Source organism: Pezoporus flaviventris, unplaced genomic scaffold, assembly GCF_033815535.1.
Source record: "Pezoporus flaviventris isolate CSIRO_AGI_PZ_B2104156 unplaced genomic scaffold, CSIRO_AGI_Pfla_v1 ptg000045l, whole genome shotgun sequence".
NCBI classification, from domain to species: Eukaryota; Metazoa; Chordata; class Aves; order Psittaciformes; family Psittacidae; genus Pezoporus; species Pezoporus flaviventris.
In genome coordinates, this window is record NW_026892593.1 from 16,588,671 (window position 1) to 16,606,685 (window position 18,015).

The 18,015-nt window shown below is 38.2% G+C and overlaps 1 protein-coding gene across 1 annotated transcript in view; it reads right to left on the reverse strand.

Annotated features, from left to right (window-relative positions):
• IL17REL (interleukin 17 receptor E like) overlaps positions 1-15,040 on the reverse strand; it is a 45,794-nt gene extending 30,754 nt beyond the window's left edge. Inside the window, exon 1 of the mRNA XM_061467519.1 lies at positions 13,650-15,040. Coding sequence (XP_061323503.1) covers positions 13,650-13,751 — 102 coding nt within the window. The 5' untranslated portion in view covers positions 13,752-15,040. The remainder of the gene's footprint in view (positions 1-13,649) is intronic.
• Between the last annotated feature and the right edge of the window lie 2,975 nt (positions 15,041-18,015).

The following is an 18,015-nucleotide window of genomic DNA, read 5'->3' on the forward strand; positions in this document are numbered from 1 at the left end:
CACAAACACTTGCCAGTTACAGAGAGCATTTTGTCACAGCTAAATTCCTCCTTTTTTAACAAGTGTTTCTTTTTATTGTACAATACCAAGGGGGAGGGGTGGAGGCAGTATATTCTTTTATAATCCTTTTGCAAAATAGCCAAAAGAGACCATTTGTCTCAAAGAAGAGCTCAAATAAATTAATCAAGTTCCTCTCCCACTTTCCATATCTTTTGTTTTCAGGAATTTTCAGTGATGAATGCAATATAAAAACATAACACACTAAAACCAGAATGGAAATTTTCTTCCTCTTTCACAAATGCCATGGGTGTCTTTTATGCAAAAAATAAGATCCTGATCATGATAGCACATTTTACTCCTATACAGAGAGCATCTTTGATTCCTATCCGCTTTGGCAAAGAGCCTAAGCAAAATATACTTACACAATGCACAAACAGTTAGGGATTTTCCTATTTCTCTAGGGTTTTCCCCATTTGTGGTATTACTCAACTGTAGCTAGAGGTTATCTGAACAGACACCACCAACGTGCAGCACTCTGAATAGGAGGTGTGGTGCCAACTTTTTAGCTAGCACAGCAATTTCTCAGTCTAAGCCAACTGTAATATCAAATTCTTTTGTTTAAAGACTGTAGAGAAGAAAGTGAGATCAGCAGAGAAAGACTTGGATTTGGGGGCACAGAGAGCATTTCCATAAATTAAAATTGCCATGGATAAGAAACAAAGATTAAACCTGTTGCCCATTTCCTCTCATGTCTCCAGGCAATGAATCAAGTGCAGAATTGTGGAAATTCTTCCCTGAATGTTCTGTCATGTAGGAAAGAATCTGAGGCAAATTCAGTTTCACAGTTCACCTGTTAGCACTGTTGTACCTTGTCCATAGAAGAGTTGGTGGCAGCTCTTCCATAACTCCACAAGGAATAGTACTATTCCTGAATATGCCTTAAAATTTGTTCTTTAATTGAGACAAGGTTGTTAGACACTTAACAATTATCTGTTAAGGTGTCTACATTAAAGCCAGTGTACGTAGAGTTGCCCTGGGTTCAGCAGTAGCTACTACTGCTACTGCTGAACCCAGGACAAGAGTGAAGAGTTCTTCCTCCTTTGAGAGATACTCAGTGGCAAAGCTATTATCTGCATTTCTACTTAGTTTCAAATAACAGAGAGGGCAGAGAAAAAGGAACACACCATATTCTGACGTTTCCTTCTATTCCAGCAATTTCTGGTTTTGGCCACCATTAACAGTAAGCATGGGACTGTGCGTGTTATTACAACACAGGGAAAGTGTAGCCTTGCAACAACTGATGCTCAAATTGTAGCCAAAAGGCTGATAAAGATGATTAATTTAATCATGTTCTTTTTTCTTTCCAGTCCAGAGGGGATGTTCTGCACAGATCCATCTTGTTCAGCACAGAATTAGAAAGGATGTCCCAGATCACTGGGTCTAGTCCCCTAATAACAACATCATCCAATCCCCTTCAAAAAGTGGTGAAGCTTCATTTTAAAACCAGTCAGCCATTTGTGTGCACTACTCCAATAGCCAATGCTATTTCAGAATCCCTGCTCTCTGCCATCACCAAATCTTAATTTCTAATGTAAACACAATAATGGTTAGCTTGTACTGACTTCTCATTGTGCCCATTATCTTTTCACTTAAATAGATGATTTCCACCCTGGAATTTTCTTTCCATTTATCTTCAAACCTTTTCTCATCTTTTTCTCTGTGACTACAAAAGCCAAGCTCATTATTCCTCTCTAATAAAACCGGCTTTCCTTCTTACCATCACCTTTCTCAGCAGCTTTTTCTACTTTTACGCATTTGTCCAAATGGAGTGACCAGAACCACACACAGTTCCAAAGCCAGTTTCCCACTAGGGTTTATTTGATATGTCAGAAAGTGGTAATCTTTGTCTCAATTGGAAGCACCAAAACCATGTCATATCAGTAGTTATCCTCCAATACAGAGATGGAGCTATTTACCGCTTTCTATGTCAGCAATCCAGCAGCAGCCTTCTTTTCTCCATCTGCTCACCCCATTTGTTTCATGGGGGGGAAAAGCCTAAAGATACTGGGCCATAAGAGTCCTAAAAGCTTTCTCATGGCCTTTAGTGAAAAACTTGAACATGCTGATGCGACCTCAGTCACCTCCATAAACAAAAAAGTCTTTGAGCAGTGGACAGCCGCAGTTATATGGCTCTATACAACATAAGAACTTTGAATGGAAATGAGAGGAAACGAGCAGTATCAAAAGCTTCTCAGACTACCAAAAATAGTTGCAGTTTCTTTCACAGAGACATTCAGCCCCCAAAACTGTATCTAGGGATAACTTCACAAATGGAAACAGAGTATGTTTTAGCTTTTTCCAGAGCTATTTGCACAAGCAAAGGAGACAACAGCTTTGCACTTTACATGTCCTTGTTGCTGGTGGGGACTGGGACATCACAGGACTTTTCTCATTCTATTCTTATAAATGTTACCACTGTATTTATCTTCCCAAATATAAGGAAACAGGATTCTTTACAGTAAGAAAAATCACATGGATCACATAATGATTCCTGTCCCACTAAGAGAAAATAATCTTAACTATATCATAGTCAAGAATTCATACAAAAAGACATGTTACTGGAAATGGGTGAAAAAGAAAAATAATAGGCTTAGAGAAATTCTGGTTATATTTATTGAGAAACAGGAATTATAATGATGAATACATATAATATGATAAATTAGAACTGTTAAAAATTCATAGTGCTGCTGATGCAGTGTCCCCAGAAGAACTTTTCTCAAAAGGAGCATCTGTATTTGTTTTGATATCATGTGGCATTACTTCCATTGCCAAGGTAAAACTATCTCTCTTACTCTTGATCCTTCTTAATTTTTGGCATACCACAAGGTTGTTCTTCAACTTTTACTGACAGCGTGGTGATCAGATACATGTAAACAGCACGCAATGGGATCATCTAAGCAATCATAGAAGGAAACATTTGGACTGTTGTTCATGCAGAAAAGGAAGAGGCACCTGAACTTACAGCAAAGCTTTATTTTGGACTACTTTGAACTACTGCTTCTACAGGAGTGCCTGGATGCTGCTGGATTTTTTAACAGAACACTAAAAACAAAACACTGAATCATGTGTATGCCTTATCCAGCTCCAAGTCTCTCTCTGTGTGTTCCAAGCCAAACAAAAACAGTCCCATGACTTTAGTGCGGTGCTGAACCTGAGAGGTCAAGTACTACTGAGAAGTGGGATCTTATGCTCAGGCTCAGTAGAGTGCCAAAAAGGTCACACGCTTTTTGGATGAGAGCTGGCTTGTGTCCAGCAGAGCAAGGTAACATCAGCCTGTGCTAATGCCATGCTGATGTGCTCTCAGCTAAACAGTGAACTGACAACAGGGAAGATACTACTGGGGCTACTGAAGATTATTGGACAACCTTCAGTAATGCTTCACAATGGTCTAAAGCAGAGCCTTTTACCAATTTTTGTCTCCTGCATTTGCCATTTCACATGCACATGCAAATGTATGGACCTATCCTCCAAAACCTGCTGCTTGTCACACGGCCAGCACTTCCATAACCATCTAGCAGTACTTCAGTAATGTAGGAACACGACTGACACAAGACCCTCAGGCCCCTTTGATTTTTGTCCTTCTCTTTACCTGCTACTATGCAAGTATAACAGAGATTTCTGTCTTCAAGTCAGTATTATTTCCTCCTGCACCATACTGAAGCAGAGAAATCCTGTTCCTGTATTTTAACTGGACTCTCATGTACTTTAGCTAGACTGCATGCAGCATATAATATCTTCTGACCTTTACTGTGGCTGCATGGCTGTACCTCTTTTACAGAGCAGGACAAGTGAAAGAGTTGGCAGCACAGTAATTATATCTTTGAGAACTCTTTGCAGAGACATGCATTTATCCTATAAGTGAATATCCAGACAAAATAATATTGCTTCGAGGTCTCAAAACTGGGAAGAATGCCCCCTCATATTTTTAAGTGAATTGTATGTAAAAATAACATGATACAAAAAGGATGTATATAGAAACCACTTGCTTTTAAATTTATTGGACTAAAGGGAGCTATGACAGTCTGAAATAAAAGCTGCCTGTTCTATTGTATGCTTCAACTACAAGACTAGAAGCAAAACTTACTTGAAGCAACATTTTAGGAAAAAAAAAAAATATATATATGCCAATCATTTTGATGTCATGTTTCCTAAAACATTCATAAAAGTTGTTAACAAATCAGAATTTCATACAATAGACAAAGTAAAATTAAAATGTACTTTGAATGCCATATCCTCAGCTGGTATAAATCAGCACTATCCCATGCAGAGAGTGTCAAAAATTTCAGACTACTCAGCTACTTGAAAGGAAGACTAATCTACCAAATCAGCACTTCTAGTCTTAACAATGAGACAGGGACATTCTAACACAGCATTAATGGTTAGTTCAGTGAATGACTGGAGATCTCACACAGAGGATGATAAAATAAAAACAAAGAAATCTAGGCTTTAAGGGGCCTCTGGGGGTCACCAAGTCCAGCCTCCTGCTAGAAGCAGTACTGTCACCAACACCAGATCACGTCAGCCATTTCTTTTACCATTTCTTGAAAAACTGGAGGACACTGATTCCACAAGCTCTCCAGACAACTACAGCTACCCCATGCTTTGAGGTTAGCATGGAATAATGGTCTCTGTAGCACAGAAAAGGCTACAAGAATAACCCAGCTTGAGGAGTGAAGAGAAGAATGACGAAGGGTGCAGAGCATCTCTCGCATGAGGAAAGGCTGAGGGAGCTGGGTCTGCTACTAAGTTTGCTACACTGCCCAGTAAAGGAGAGGGTTTCCCAGGCCTCCTGTCAAAGCAGTGATACTGCATACGGAGGATATGAAAAAAATGGCCTGGGAGAAGGACAGGCAAGATGTAATTTTTAAAGCTGAGTGTCCTGGGTTTAGCAGTAGCGGTCAATTTGAAAATTGACCACTGCTGCTAAACCCAGGACACTGAATGATTTCACCGTTCAAGTGGGAAATCTGTAAAGCCACTTATATTTTATTTTCAGCATTCTTCAAAAAACCACCCCAAAACCAGAAGCTGAAACTTCGGAAGAGTGACTCAGCAGCTACTCTGAAGAAAGAACATCAAAGTCTGGCTCCTAACTCAGGTGCCTGGGTTGTGGAGACTGGAGGCGAGACTAACATAGGGCTTAACTTTTTCCCTTGCCTAACTTGAGGCAGCACCATGGTGAGCATGCAGGTTTCTTATACTGCCCTGACAAGTCACTAATGCTTTTTCATTGTCTCCATTTAATCTGTATTTAATAACCTGGAACAACAGGAAAGGAGCAGGGTCATAGAATGGGTGAATGTTGCAGAAATGCTGGGAGCAGAAGGGCTTAAAACCAAAAATTCACTTGCTAATCCCAACCCTGCCAGCATGAATCACAAATACCAAAATTTAGAACTATGAAGCACACTTGCCAATAATTTATTATAACAGTTTCAAGACTTTGGAGGCCACGTGTCAGGGCTGACACCCTTCAAAGCCATGGAAATATATGCAGGAGCACGTTTCTGATTTTTTGTAGCTCCCATACATAATGTGTTTCTTCCTCTTCTCCTTAAACAGAAGAATTTCAAACTTAAATAACCTTGAAACTACCCCTGATTATAGCTTTTCCTGATGGGAAATATTTAAAATGTTGCCTTTGGTTTTATTCTAGCTGTAGCTTGTTACATGATTGTGTAAGGCTGTAAGGCCGTACGGCTGTACAAATGATACCTCAGGTCATGCTAGAAGCAGCGGTAAAGTAGTTTCTGATGGCAATCCTGAGAGTCCACTGCATTCCTTCCTGATGCCACAGTATCAGTTAAGGAACTGTTTCCATTAAAGACTTAATGACTAAGACACCCGACTAGCTCTAACTGTGCTTGCTTCAGTTACAAAAACACTCTAGCCACAGCAAAATGAGGAAAAGACTAGTACACAAAGGTGAAAACATACATTCATTTATTTTGCAGCTGCACACTTGAAATTTTTTCACAGGATTACTTCCTAACTATTCCTATTTGTATTATTATGGCAACTGAAAGTCTTAATCCTACAACAGAAATCTTGCACCAGAATCCCTCTATACTTGCCTTTCCTCTCCTATCAAGAGCCACAAAAAGCCAAAATAGCTTTCCTTGAAAGAGCTAGCAGTGTATGTACATGAAAGATTAAAACACATTCAAAAAATGCCATATACAAAAGCTCTACTGAAAGTATCTATACTGTGCATTCCAGCTGAAACATTTGCAGTTCGAGGTAACCAATATAGAAGCCAGTTAGGAATAAATTTGGAAATGCTAAGGAAGAATAAATAATATAAAAGACAAAATAAAAAATAATTACTCAAAAAGTCATTACACAGTCTATTTCTTTTTTTACTGTGAACTTCTAACTTTGCTGGGGGCTGAGGACCAAATTATGGAATAATTATGTTTGGCTTCATCTTGTGTACCTTCCAGGTACTGTAGTTGCTAAAGTTAGCACAGTCCAACTAAAGAAGGCAGAGGTCCAAAAGAAGGGCTTCCAAAGAGGCAGGATTCTACCAATGTTTCAACAGCAGCATTGTTTCACCTGACTCTCCTGATCATGCTGTTGTCCCTAAAGGCAGAAACAATTCCTGGGCATTGCCTCAGCTTAATAAACCCATCGGTGTTCAGTACCTTCATATATTGCTTCACTCTATGTCTCATTTTTAATGATAGCTCTTACTCACTGAAAACCACCTATGCCTCACATTTGGCTAAAAAGTATGTGGTTTTTTTCCCCTAAGTGGAAGAGAAAATAATCATAGAATCATAGAATCAACTAGACCTTTAAGATCATCAAGTCCAACCATTACTCCAGGACTGTCAAGTCCACCCCTAAACCGTGTCACTAATGGCCTCATCTGCATTGAATGGTAACACAGATGAGACCATGCTGCAAAAATTGTTCTATTATATCTAAATATATTGAAAATGAGGGAAAATACAGCTAGTGGAGACAAGAGAGCTATAGCTCCTTTAACCCCTGCTCCAAATTCTAGTAATCCCTATAAGCTCCTAGAAGTATTTCTTCCTGGAACAAATTGGTAAGAGCTAAAAACCCTGCTTACCTATTTTCTGGTCCTCTTACACTTAAAAATGCCATATTATAGATAAACTAACACACCACGGACCAAAACTAAGCATGAAGCATGATACTATAATGAGACTAGCAAAAATTATTTTTTTTTAAAAGGAGATATAATAGAAAGATATATACATTTGTAAAGTAATGCAGAAAACTGTCACTGCAGTCATGGAAGGAAGAACAGCAGGTCAGGGAGATGAGGAAGTGGGAAAAAGATCAAGGAAGTTTGCATAAGTGGAGATGAAAGGGAAAAACAAAACTGAAGACAGTGAAATGTGTTAAGTGCAATAAATTCTATTTCCTCAAAGTTTTTCCAAGAAAAGACAATGAATGCACATCTAGTACTGTACAATGTTGTTTATATGATTCATACTTTCTGAAAATATGCAGGCAAGTAGAGGCAACTCCAAGACAATCAGTTTTCCAGAAATGACTGAAATTTACCACACATACTCAAAGCAACTAAGTTGAAACATTTTCTTGCAAGAGCCACAGATAATCTGCAAAGTAAAACTGAAACTCTCATCTTTTTTGCATAGACACTTCCTGAGGGAGATTATATGTCCCATACAGTTTTCATGGTGAGTTCAGTACTTTGCATGCTGAAAGGGCAGGATATGCCATACAGCAAGAGCAACCTCGGCTCTGTTGACTGTTCCAAAGGAATAAGCTAAATATGACTTGACAGACCATCTTTACATCCCACAAGAGAGAAAATTATGAATGAAAGCAGAGATATTGGGGTGAGAAAGAACTCAAGATGCCATCTACTTTACGTTTCAGCCTTAGGAAGAAGGACCTTTATCTGAGACAACTGAGATTTTCTTAGCATGTGTGGAGATCTCTATAAGCTCCACAAGCAATCCATTCCAGATCTCATCATCATTAGTTACTGTGACTTTCCAGCTTATTCATGACCTCAGAAAATTCTAGACCACTGAATTCCTGCAGTTGTAAAAGCAGGGTCAGTTTTGTGATGTGTCCGTATCATAGAGCTGGTCTAGAACTTGGACACTGACACACTGCTGTTCGGGATATATTCTCTGCTTTGTATTTTTAAGATGGCAAATAAACCCCTGGTTTCAAAAAAAAAAAAACAAAAACAAACAAACAAACAAACAAAAAAAAAAAAACACAAAAACAGAAAGCAAATAAATGCCAAAAAATGAAAAAAGTTCCACAAAGAAAAATATTTTCCTGAGAGTATGAAGACTAATACAAAAACATCTGTGCCAGAGTTGATATATAAAACCTAGGCATCTCTTGCAAGGATGATGGTAACAAAACACACAGAACTTCAAATAACAGCTCCTGATTTGAACAGCCTTGTAACCACAGCACACAGGAATTCAGGGCTCCTAGAAACCAAATTATTTATGGTTAGAGTAGGGGGAAACTTCTTTCTTAGGTCCAAATTACCTGCCTATCTGGGAATGAGGTGAGCTTCTCAATGCTGAACCAAAAAGTCACAAGCTATCCTTCGAAATAAGTGTTTAAACCCTCTTTTTGTTCCTTCTCATTTTTTACCATCCCTGGTTCTCTCCCATGAATAGGCATTCTGGCAAGAGAGGAATACCAGGATAGTATAAACAAACATGACAAAGTAACAGGTACAGCATTGTCAGCTTCAGCAAATGTACAAATTAAGCTAACCCTAAACCTCACTGCATGAATTCCAGCCAGGCCACACTACATGGTCTCATTATAGTTACTACCACTCCTAAAAAAGATTTGTCAGCCTAGATTTCATCAAATTACAAGTAGCTTTCCAACTGCAAAGCAGTCAGATAACAATATTCTGCAGCTGTGGCAAGCACCTACTCCCAGATCTCCATATTCATCACTGTATGCTCAAATGGAGCTGACGAACATCTTCCCTCCTTAAGATCAGGGCTGAGAGAGATCTGTGAGCTAACATTCACAGCCAATAATAAAGGTCACCTGCTCCCATCTCCTGCTGAGCCTGCTTACATATCCCTTTTTTGTTGGTTTGGTTTTTTTTTAAATCTACTTCCTGCTACGGATACTGATTGCACATATTTATGTGACATATGATGGTGGTGAAGATTCTAGCACTGCCTTGTGTTTCAGTTTCAGGATACCTTGTCAGGTCCAGTTCCAACACCTGTTAATTTTGTGACCCCAGCTTCCACGACTTTCTTGTAGTGCCTCAGCTCCTGCTACTCCAGTGGATTACCTCTTTCAAACCTAACTTTTCTCCAGAGCTCTCAAGGAAGGAAGAGGTGAGAAAGAAAATAAACAAGAGCTATTGTTGCATTTTTTGCAAGTTGGGACTTGCAGGGCTTTCTCCATCTCCACCACTCCTGAAAGTGTTGGTAGATGCTCTAATAATGAGGAACATTGAAGTATTTTGTAAGTCCCTGCTTGTATCTGTCACGGGCTGTTTTCTTCTCAGGGGGTGAGGAAATGGGATGGTATAGGACATAGCAGGAAACATGGAAGTTAAGTGTCTTATATCATTGTTAAGCTATTTCTGACCTTAAGAGCAAATGTAAAACACAGTTCAAGAGATAAGTCACCTTAACTCACTGAAGTGCAGCTGTCCTCTCAGCAGAGAAGGCAAGCAGGGATATCTAAGCAAATGGGTTAATATCACTCTAATACAGTGACTCAATATGATTGTTTTGACTAATGAGTACTTAACACTTAATCATAGTATTCAAAGCACTTAACTAAAACATGTAATTAAGACATCACACAGGAAGGTCAGCACTATTTTGTACTTGTGAAAACTGGAGAGAGGAAATTACTTTAATAGGGCCACACAAGTGAGTCAGTGACAGGCAGGAGTGCAAAACCCAGGCTTTCTATGTAGTGCATGTTCTTGTGGATTATACTCAACAAATATTAGCAGAGAGTACGTTTTATATTTCTATGCATCTCCTCTGGTCATCAACTATGTCAATGAATGCACAAAAAAGTCTGTGGTGAATCATCGTCCTATGTCAGGACTTCACACTGCATCTCTCTCACTCGTTCTGAGGAAGCCAGGTCTGAAAATAGATTTTCTAGGTCTGAAAATAGATTTTCAAACATATTTCAGGGAACAACTGAATTATGTCACCTAGCTTATCAGGCCCATTTTTTAGTGGCTTGGGATCACTGTCAAAATACGAATTGCTTACCGTAAGAATGCCAAAGTATGCCAATCTATGCCAGCTGAGTTAGTGGCCTAAGGGCTGGTTTTTGCACTGTTTTTGCAGGGTGTAGTAATCAGCAACAATAGACTGATCTCTGGCATAAATATCCAGTAAAGAAACACCACATACATCAACTGTGAATACCATGAACAGGGAGCAACTATATCAAGAATTTGTTGCCAATAACCTTTATAATTGCAGGGAAATCCCAGATTCCATTTTGGGTTTCCTTCTTTATCCATGGACTTTGGAAACATTACTACATTTAATGGCAAACAATACAAATACTATTTCATAGTCTTCTGGAGAGCTTTTTAAATGTAGTGCTCTTGATCTTTACCAGCTGTTCAGTCAAATTTGGTGTAAGCCTGTTTCTTTGTGTACAGCCTGCAAACAATGCGGATTGTAAAATGAGTAGGGCACAAACCCAATTTCAATTGCAGGCTGGGATTCCCCTATGGTTTTACAGGGAAACTTGGTTGATAACTGTGTTTTCTATTGGGTGAGGCATAGAGACCAAACCCATTGTATTTAACCTTTGAATACCAGAATACCACACAAGTTCTAAAGCCAAGCCATTAAAATAAGGAAGGAGAAATAAATCATAGTGCATAATAAAAGCTTGGTTGTTCCTTTGTCATAACTCAACCCACAATTGTATATTTTCATGCTGTTTAAATTTTCATTTACTTGCATAAACGTCCAATGTTCTTTTGTCTTTTCCTTTCGTGTACTGAACAGAAGTACAGCTTGTGGTATAGTAATGAAACCTGGATGTTGCCTTGTATAAGGCAATGCAAAGATGTCTTTGAATACATGTGCTAAACTAAGAAAGACTCATAAAACTATAATAAGATCCGAAATCTAATCAGTGAAGGGTTTTTAAGTCACATACCTCAAAACAGTTGTGTCACTATTTCCCTCTCGCAGCCCATGCTTTACTCTTAATAGAATGAACAACTCAAAGTGAATAACCAAAGTGGAGTAGCCAAGGAGGTCAAAACTGCTTACAAATATTCAGGAGACACAGCCACCTTAAAATCTGATCTGCTGGTCAAACTCTAGGGTTTTAGTTATTAATGCTACTCAAAACCTTCTGACAGCACCCACAGTCCGAAAAAAGTAGCAAAATGCAAATCAATAGCTTTTCATTCCCCTGTTGCTTGATGAAGAGCCACACAACCTCAGGGTTGACTCTGCAGAAGAGAAATCCACTTATATAAACTTATCAGAAAACTTCATAAAAAAACAATTTTCTGTAATACTTGTAGCAATAGCAGCTACAGAAAACTTATGGTGGTTTTAAAATTACAGTATCTCACTATCACATTAAGCAAATTGCTACAAAACATGGCATTGAAAACAGCACACATATTGCACATAGACAAAGACAAATTTTAAACCCTGGTTAGTGCCCCTATAAAGACCATTGAGGCAAAATTATGGAGGAAGTTAAACAGCTCCCTTTCAAACTAACACAGGTAAGAATGGGATGGAAGCCACAAATTGTGGTCAGTTTTGTAGGGAAATTGAAGTTACTTCCAAAGGAAAAGGAAGGAGTTTTCTCTACCAAGCTAGTAGTGAGACTCCTAATTTCATGTAGCTAAAATGCTCTGCAGTAGACTGAAATGCTGTGCTGGCAGTAATTTATCCTGTTGAGATCATTGTTGTTTCCAGTGAGAAAACATTTTTGTCTTAAAAAGTCATTAATGTGTTCAAGATTCCACAGAATACAACTAGCAAAAACATCACATAGAGAACATGAACTGAATCCTGTCTTTAACATCACAGATGATTCATTGATTCCATTATAGTGGAAACAATGTATTTCCCCTGTAAACTAAAGCAAAGCAAGACAAAACAAACAAACAAAAAATCCCACAAAATGACAAAAAAAAAAAAAATACAAACCACAAAAACCAAACAATACGACACCTTTCTCATTTATCCAACATTCATTTAATATGTTGTAGGACAAATCTATATCTTAAGCATCCAATGAATCAATCTTCTTACATGCATGCCTATGACAGGGAAAGATGCTGTTTAAGGTCCTCAGAGGTAAACCCTATCCGCTAGAGAGAGCCCCACCGTAAAAAGAGTGGTGTTGTTTTTCACATGCTGAGCCTGACAGTCACACACTCTGTGGAGGGATAAATTAGAATGGTTAATCATCTCTATTTTAAACTCTCATTGCAGCAGACTGAGGAGCATAAATTATTTAAAATGCACGTTTGCATTCATAAATGTTAAGTACATTAAAATTCTTTAAAAGTCCTCAGCCACATCTAGAGATTAACATCTTATGACTATACTTTATGATTCTGAAAACATTATTTAAGTAGATAGACACTACAGAATTTAAATGTGGGAATATTAAACAACTTCAAGGGAGGGGTCCCTCAACCTAGTGTTTTATAAGCATCTTTATTCTTGATATTTTCTAGGATAAACATATAAAATATAGAATAACTTGCTGAAACATGTACTAACTTAATATCTGTGTAGTACCACTTTAGGATGCCTCATTGCCTCTCATAAACACTGGCATATTCAAGAAGTCTGAACAGACAGCCACTGTCTTTCATGCCATCAATTCTGCTTCTCTGTAGAAAGTACATAGTTATCATTCTCAACTAAGACTAAAAGTCAAGTACACTATTATTTTATTCATTATTATTATTATTATTATTTATATATCTTTCAGATTATTCTTACAGTTTCAAAATGCCAACAGAAGTAGGATATCTCCACACTGCCCCTTTGTGGGGATATTTGGAAACATACGAATTTCAAATACATGAAAGAGATGGCATATGGTTCAGACTCCACTTTATGCACATACATAAGTAATTAATTTAACACTGCAGTTCCATTCATCCCACAAAATTAAACCCAGTTTTTACGCTTTCTCAAGCTTAATTCATTTTTTTTTTCACATGAAAGTCAGTATTATGTACTCCCAACATAGTTAGCAGTTTCTGAACCCTTCCATCCCTTCCTCCTTCATCTCTTTGGCAGCACTGCTCTTGCAAACACTGGCTCTCCAAAGCAATGAATACGAACTTAGTAAATTTTTTCAAATACAAAGGACAGATTTAAAAGGTACTAACAACAGCAGCTGGAAATTTTGTAAGATACATTTCTTACTCCCTTCCTAACAATCATTTTTGCCACTTTGGACACTTGATTCAGAATGACAGAAATATAAAGTGAATGTTCAGGACAGCTGAATTAGTCTTCCATTTTTCTTTCTTGCTTTTCTCACTATTATTTTGGCAACCTACAACTACTAAATTAATAGGTAGCAAATAGGAATAAGCAAGAGATTACCTGAGAACATGAAAGTCCACATTCTTCAATCCTGGGAATAATCTGACAATCAGAATTCCAAAAAAGAATTGTTAGAAGAATCTGAACATGAATATTTATCATCCTAAATTGGAAAAAAAAAATAAGAAAGCAAAACCTCAGAAGAAACCTTCTACTCTGACAATTCTCCCTCTCATGCTAAAACTTTAATATGAATTTTAGTCCCTCCCACAGCACTTCTGGACTCCTCCCTCTAACACATTTCAAAGAAAGAAAATTGCTAGTTGTAGGAAACATACAACACGTTCAACTCATGTCCCATTTTGAAAAACAGGAAACATGAATCTCTGACAATCACATTCAAAGCATTTTCCTTCTGGATTTTACCATGGCAGCTTCATACCAGTTTTAACAAATTTCTTTTCTGTAAATTCTGTGTGTAAGCAGGAATTTTGTTTCTAGAGTGATGTACCAGGCAGGTTCACTGGAATCCAAATGCATTCTTACATCTACTTGTTTTCTTGGCTTTCTGATGCATTAAATAAAAAGAAAAACAGCTTTGCCAAAGCAGCTCAACATCACCAGCTCTAAAAGCAGGGTGCAAGTGAGTCCCAGCACTTCAATAGCTGTTAGCACAACAAAATGCCCAGGAATGTCTTTCTGGGTGCTGCCTTACATAGTCCCACTACTCATCACAAGGAACAAGTATTCCAAAAACACATTTTCTGGTTCACATGGCTCTATGTGGTGTGTTATGCCCATAGGTGAACTAGGGAGTTATTACTCCATAGGGAGGGCTTGCTCACAACTAAGCGAGCTATTATTTAGTAGGACAGTACCAGAATCCAAGTTCTCGGTGCTCTTGCAAAACCTTTTACAACAGTTAAAGTAGGGAATACACAATTAACACCATCTGCTAGGATGTGATTTCATCAATGTTCTTTTTTAACAAACAGGTAAAAGACAGTGTCTACTCTGCCAATGTATCTACTGTACTTGTATTTTAGATACTTTCATGTGAGTCCAGTTTATCAATTTTCCAGTAAGACTTCATTTTTGGAAGAAAAAGAGCAGTATCAATCACAGTACTGATCAAATACACCAGATCAGAGGTCTGCCCAGCCCACTCTCTTGTGCCTAACAGGATTAGAGTAGCAGATGCTTAGGAAAAATAAGAAAGAAGTTAACTATGCTACTTCCATGGATTATTTTAACCTATATGCTACCAGTTCCAATGACCTGGGTCCTACAGATTTCCTGAGCTGAAAGCCATGTGCACAGTACTGTTTTTAATAGCTTTTATTGACCTTTCTTACATGAATTTATACCACAATTCTTTGCATCTATTTATCCTTCCAGTTTTGAAAACTTTTGTGGCAACAAGTTACACAACCAAACTGTTTATTTGTTTTGTTTTTAAAACTGCTTCCAAATGGTTCAGTTGGGTTCCCCCCTTGTTCATGTTTTAGAAAAAAATAGAGAATATCCATTCTCACCTCACCTTTGCCAAAACAGCCACAATTTTATTGATTTCTAGTACATCAGCCAATTTTTCCTAAGACTATATCCCTTCATTTTTACTATACTGTTTTCTGAGATAGCAGGTCCAACACACAATATTCAGGAGTGAGCAGATCAAGGATCTTTTACACAATAGCACAGTGATGTTTACTGAATGATCAGAGTCATGATGTTCCTCTACCAAAAAGACATTTTGACTCTGCTTAGTGGGTCATTTAGCAGCATGTCTACTGCAAGCAAGCCAGTTTCAGCACACTCCACAGTTTGTAGTTTTGCAGCCTCAATTTCCATTGTAATTTATGGGTCCCTGTAGAATACTGTTTGACTACTGTTTCAGATACTAGTCTAAATCTTTTGGATTATTTGTTTTAAACTTAGATCTGAGACAACTCCTCCAGCTCCACTCTTCAGTAGCTTCTCCTGTAATGAACTCCACTGCAAGCAAGCAAGCACTTCATTTTTTTTACTGTGTCATTGCCAGAGTCCGACTGCATAAAACCCAGTATCTGACTTACTTGATTTGTGACCCCAAGAGTGAAATTAAGATGCAAGTGAAGTCAAGTACCATAATTGATCAGTTTCTTTTATAAAGATGATTATTACAGAAAGATAATTATTATAAAAAATGAAATTATTATACAAAAATCTAGCAATAGGACAGATTGGAAAAAAAGATAGAAATCAAGCAAGCACTGAGAGTGCAGAGAGATAGTCACCACTGTGGGTCCATAGTCATCATCTTCAGTGGTGGGTGTCCCCCAGGGTCCATAGTCCTCATCAGAGATGGGTGGCCAGAATGGTGATTAACTTTTTCCCCTTTTATTTTGTGCTGGGAGGAGTACCTCTGTTCTTACTGTCACGTACTGCATGTTCCTGGTGGATCACGTGCATCCAGTTTTGCTGATCTTGCAGCCAGCTCTTCAACTGCACATGTCTGTCAGCAATCCTTGACATAACGGGCAGCAATTCCCTACACCAATCCTTGATGGTGGAGTCTTATCTCAGCTCCTCGCACCCATCTCTCAGGGAATGGATGGTGGAGTCCCATCTCAGCTCCTTACAGCCATCTTGGATATAGTGGACCTCAGCTCCCCACACTCATCTTTGAGACAGCGCATGATCGAGTCTGATTTCAGTTAAGTCTCTTACAGCCATTAGATTGCTTGAGAAAAGAGGTCCTTTCATATCTCCATTACTAATCAGCTTCATAGATTTTTTTTAGGTGGCTTCCTTCTCATCTTTGGTTAAAAAGGGTTGGTATTGACCTTTCTTTAAAATACCATGTTGGGGGCTGCAAAAGGATGTTTTCTCACAGGTGGCATTTTGGGGAATACCTTATATATGTACTGTTACTTTTAAAAACGCTCCTTGTGCCTGGAAAGCTTCTAATCTTTCAATAGCTCCTTTTAATTTCCTTTTGAAGACATATTAATTTTATATAGCTCCTTTTTTAATTATGCATTAACATAACACATTTTTTTGGATATTGAACTCTGTCAATATTGAAGAACAGCTTTTTGGGTGCCAGCCTGGAAAGAAAACAAGCGTTCTTTCTCTTCCTCTGGGGTCTGTGATTACTTGCCCCAAGCAACAGTCCTTTGTAGTGTTTACAAATTAAGTTTCTGCATCCAGCCCTGAGGTAACACTCCTTGAGTTTCCATAGAAATGAGTGATGTTACTCACTTTTTGCATTTTCTTCTCTTACTGTTTCTGGTATTTCTTAGCACACCTCTGTCACCTTCTGAATAAAGCAGTTGGTAGCATTGCTCTAGCAGTACATTCTTTCAAGCAGAAACAGTGTTTCAGTCCAGACAGTTTCTGTAATACCTGTTATTAAGTTCAGCAGGTAACAACCTTATTATTTGCTTCATTTTACAGTAAGCTTTTTAAAAAAGATGTCTAAACTAGCACAATCTATTTTATCATTCCTACATCATTTGTGTCCTGGAATCACAGTGTTCATCCATTGCTTTTATTATGTCATGTTATAGAACCCCCATTATGGCAATATTCCCACTAAAAGCTGGGCAGTATAATGGACCCATGCCAAGCTGCTTGAAAAAAATACACAGGAGCATCTGTGCACATGAAATGTATATGGGCACTGGCTGCTGGGCTCCCTGCTCAAATGTGACTCTAATTATTGACAAGAATTATTGAAAACCATTTTTGATAACAGATTTCTTTTATTCCTTGTTCCTCATCACACCTCACCTATATTTGATCAACATTTGTCTTGTGCTTGATGGTTTTATCATTTAAATTTATTACCCGAAGAACAAATCATGGCAAAGTACGTACTTGCCTTCTTCTAACAATGTTCCCTCCATCTTAAGAATAACGACTCGTTAAAAAACCCTTAATAAGAAGTGCCTCCTTTTGCCCTTTGGTAATTTAGACACTGTGCCCTAACATGTTATTAGAGCACTGGTCAAGGATATAGAAAAGCCAAAATCTAAACATTTCTCCATTCAAGAAGGTTTGAGTCCAAATCTTGCACATTTCAGGATGGCAGCCTGGCTGCTCTTTTTTGTTTGTTTTAAGAAAATGCAGAGGCAGACCCTGGAGTACAGAGTAAAATCCAGTATTTCACATTCTCCATTTTCTCTTGGCTCAAGCCTGATCTCAGAACCATCAGTCCAAGTCCCTTCTCCTTAATTGCTCTCTGGCTTCATCAGCTTTGATACTTGGCTACATATTTGACCCATTTCAAGAGATACCACTAATATAATTCTGCTATTTTTCAAGTGAGTTCAAGGAGCGTATTTGGAAATAAAAGTTAGGATGTGTATCACAGACATACCTAAGCAGCCACACATGGATTTTGTCACTTGTGTAGGAGTTTAGGCACAGAACTCCACACAGA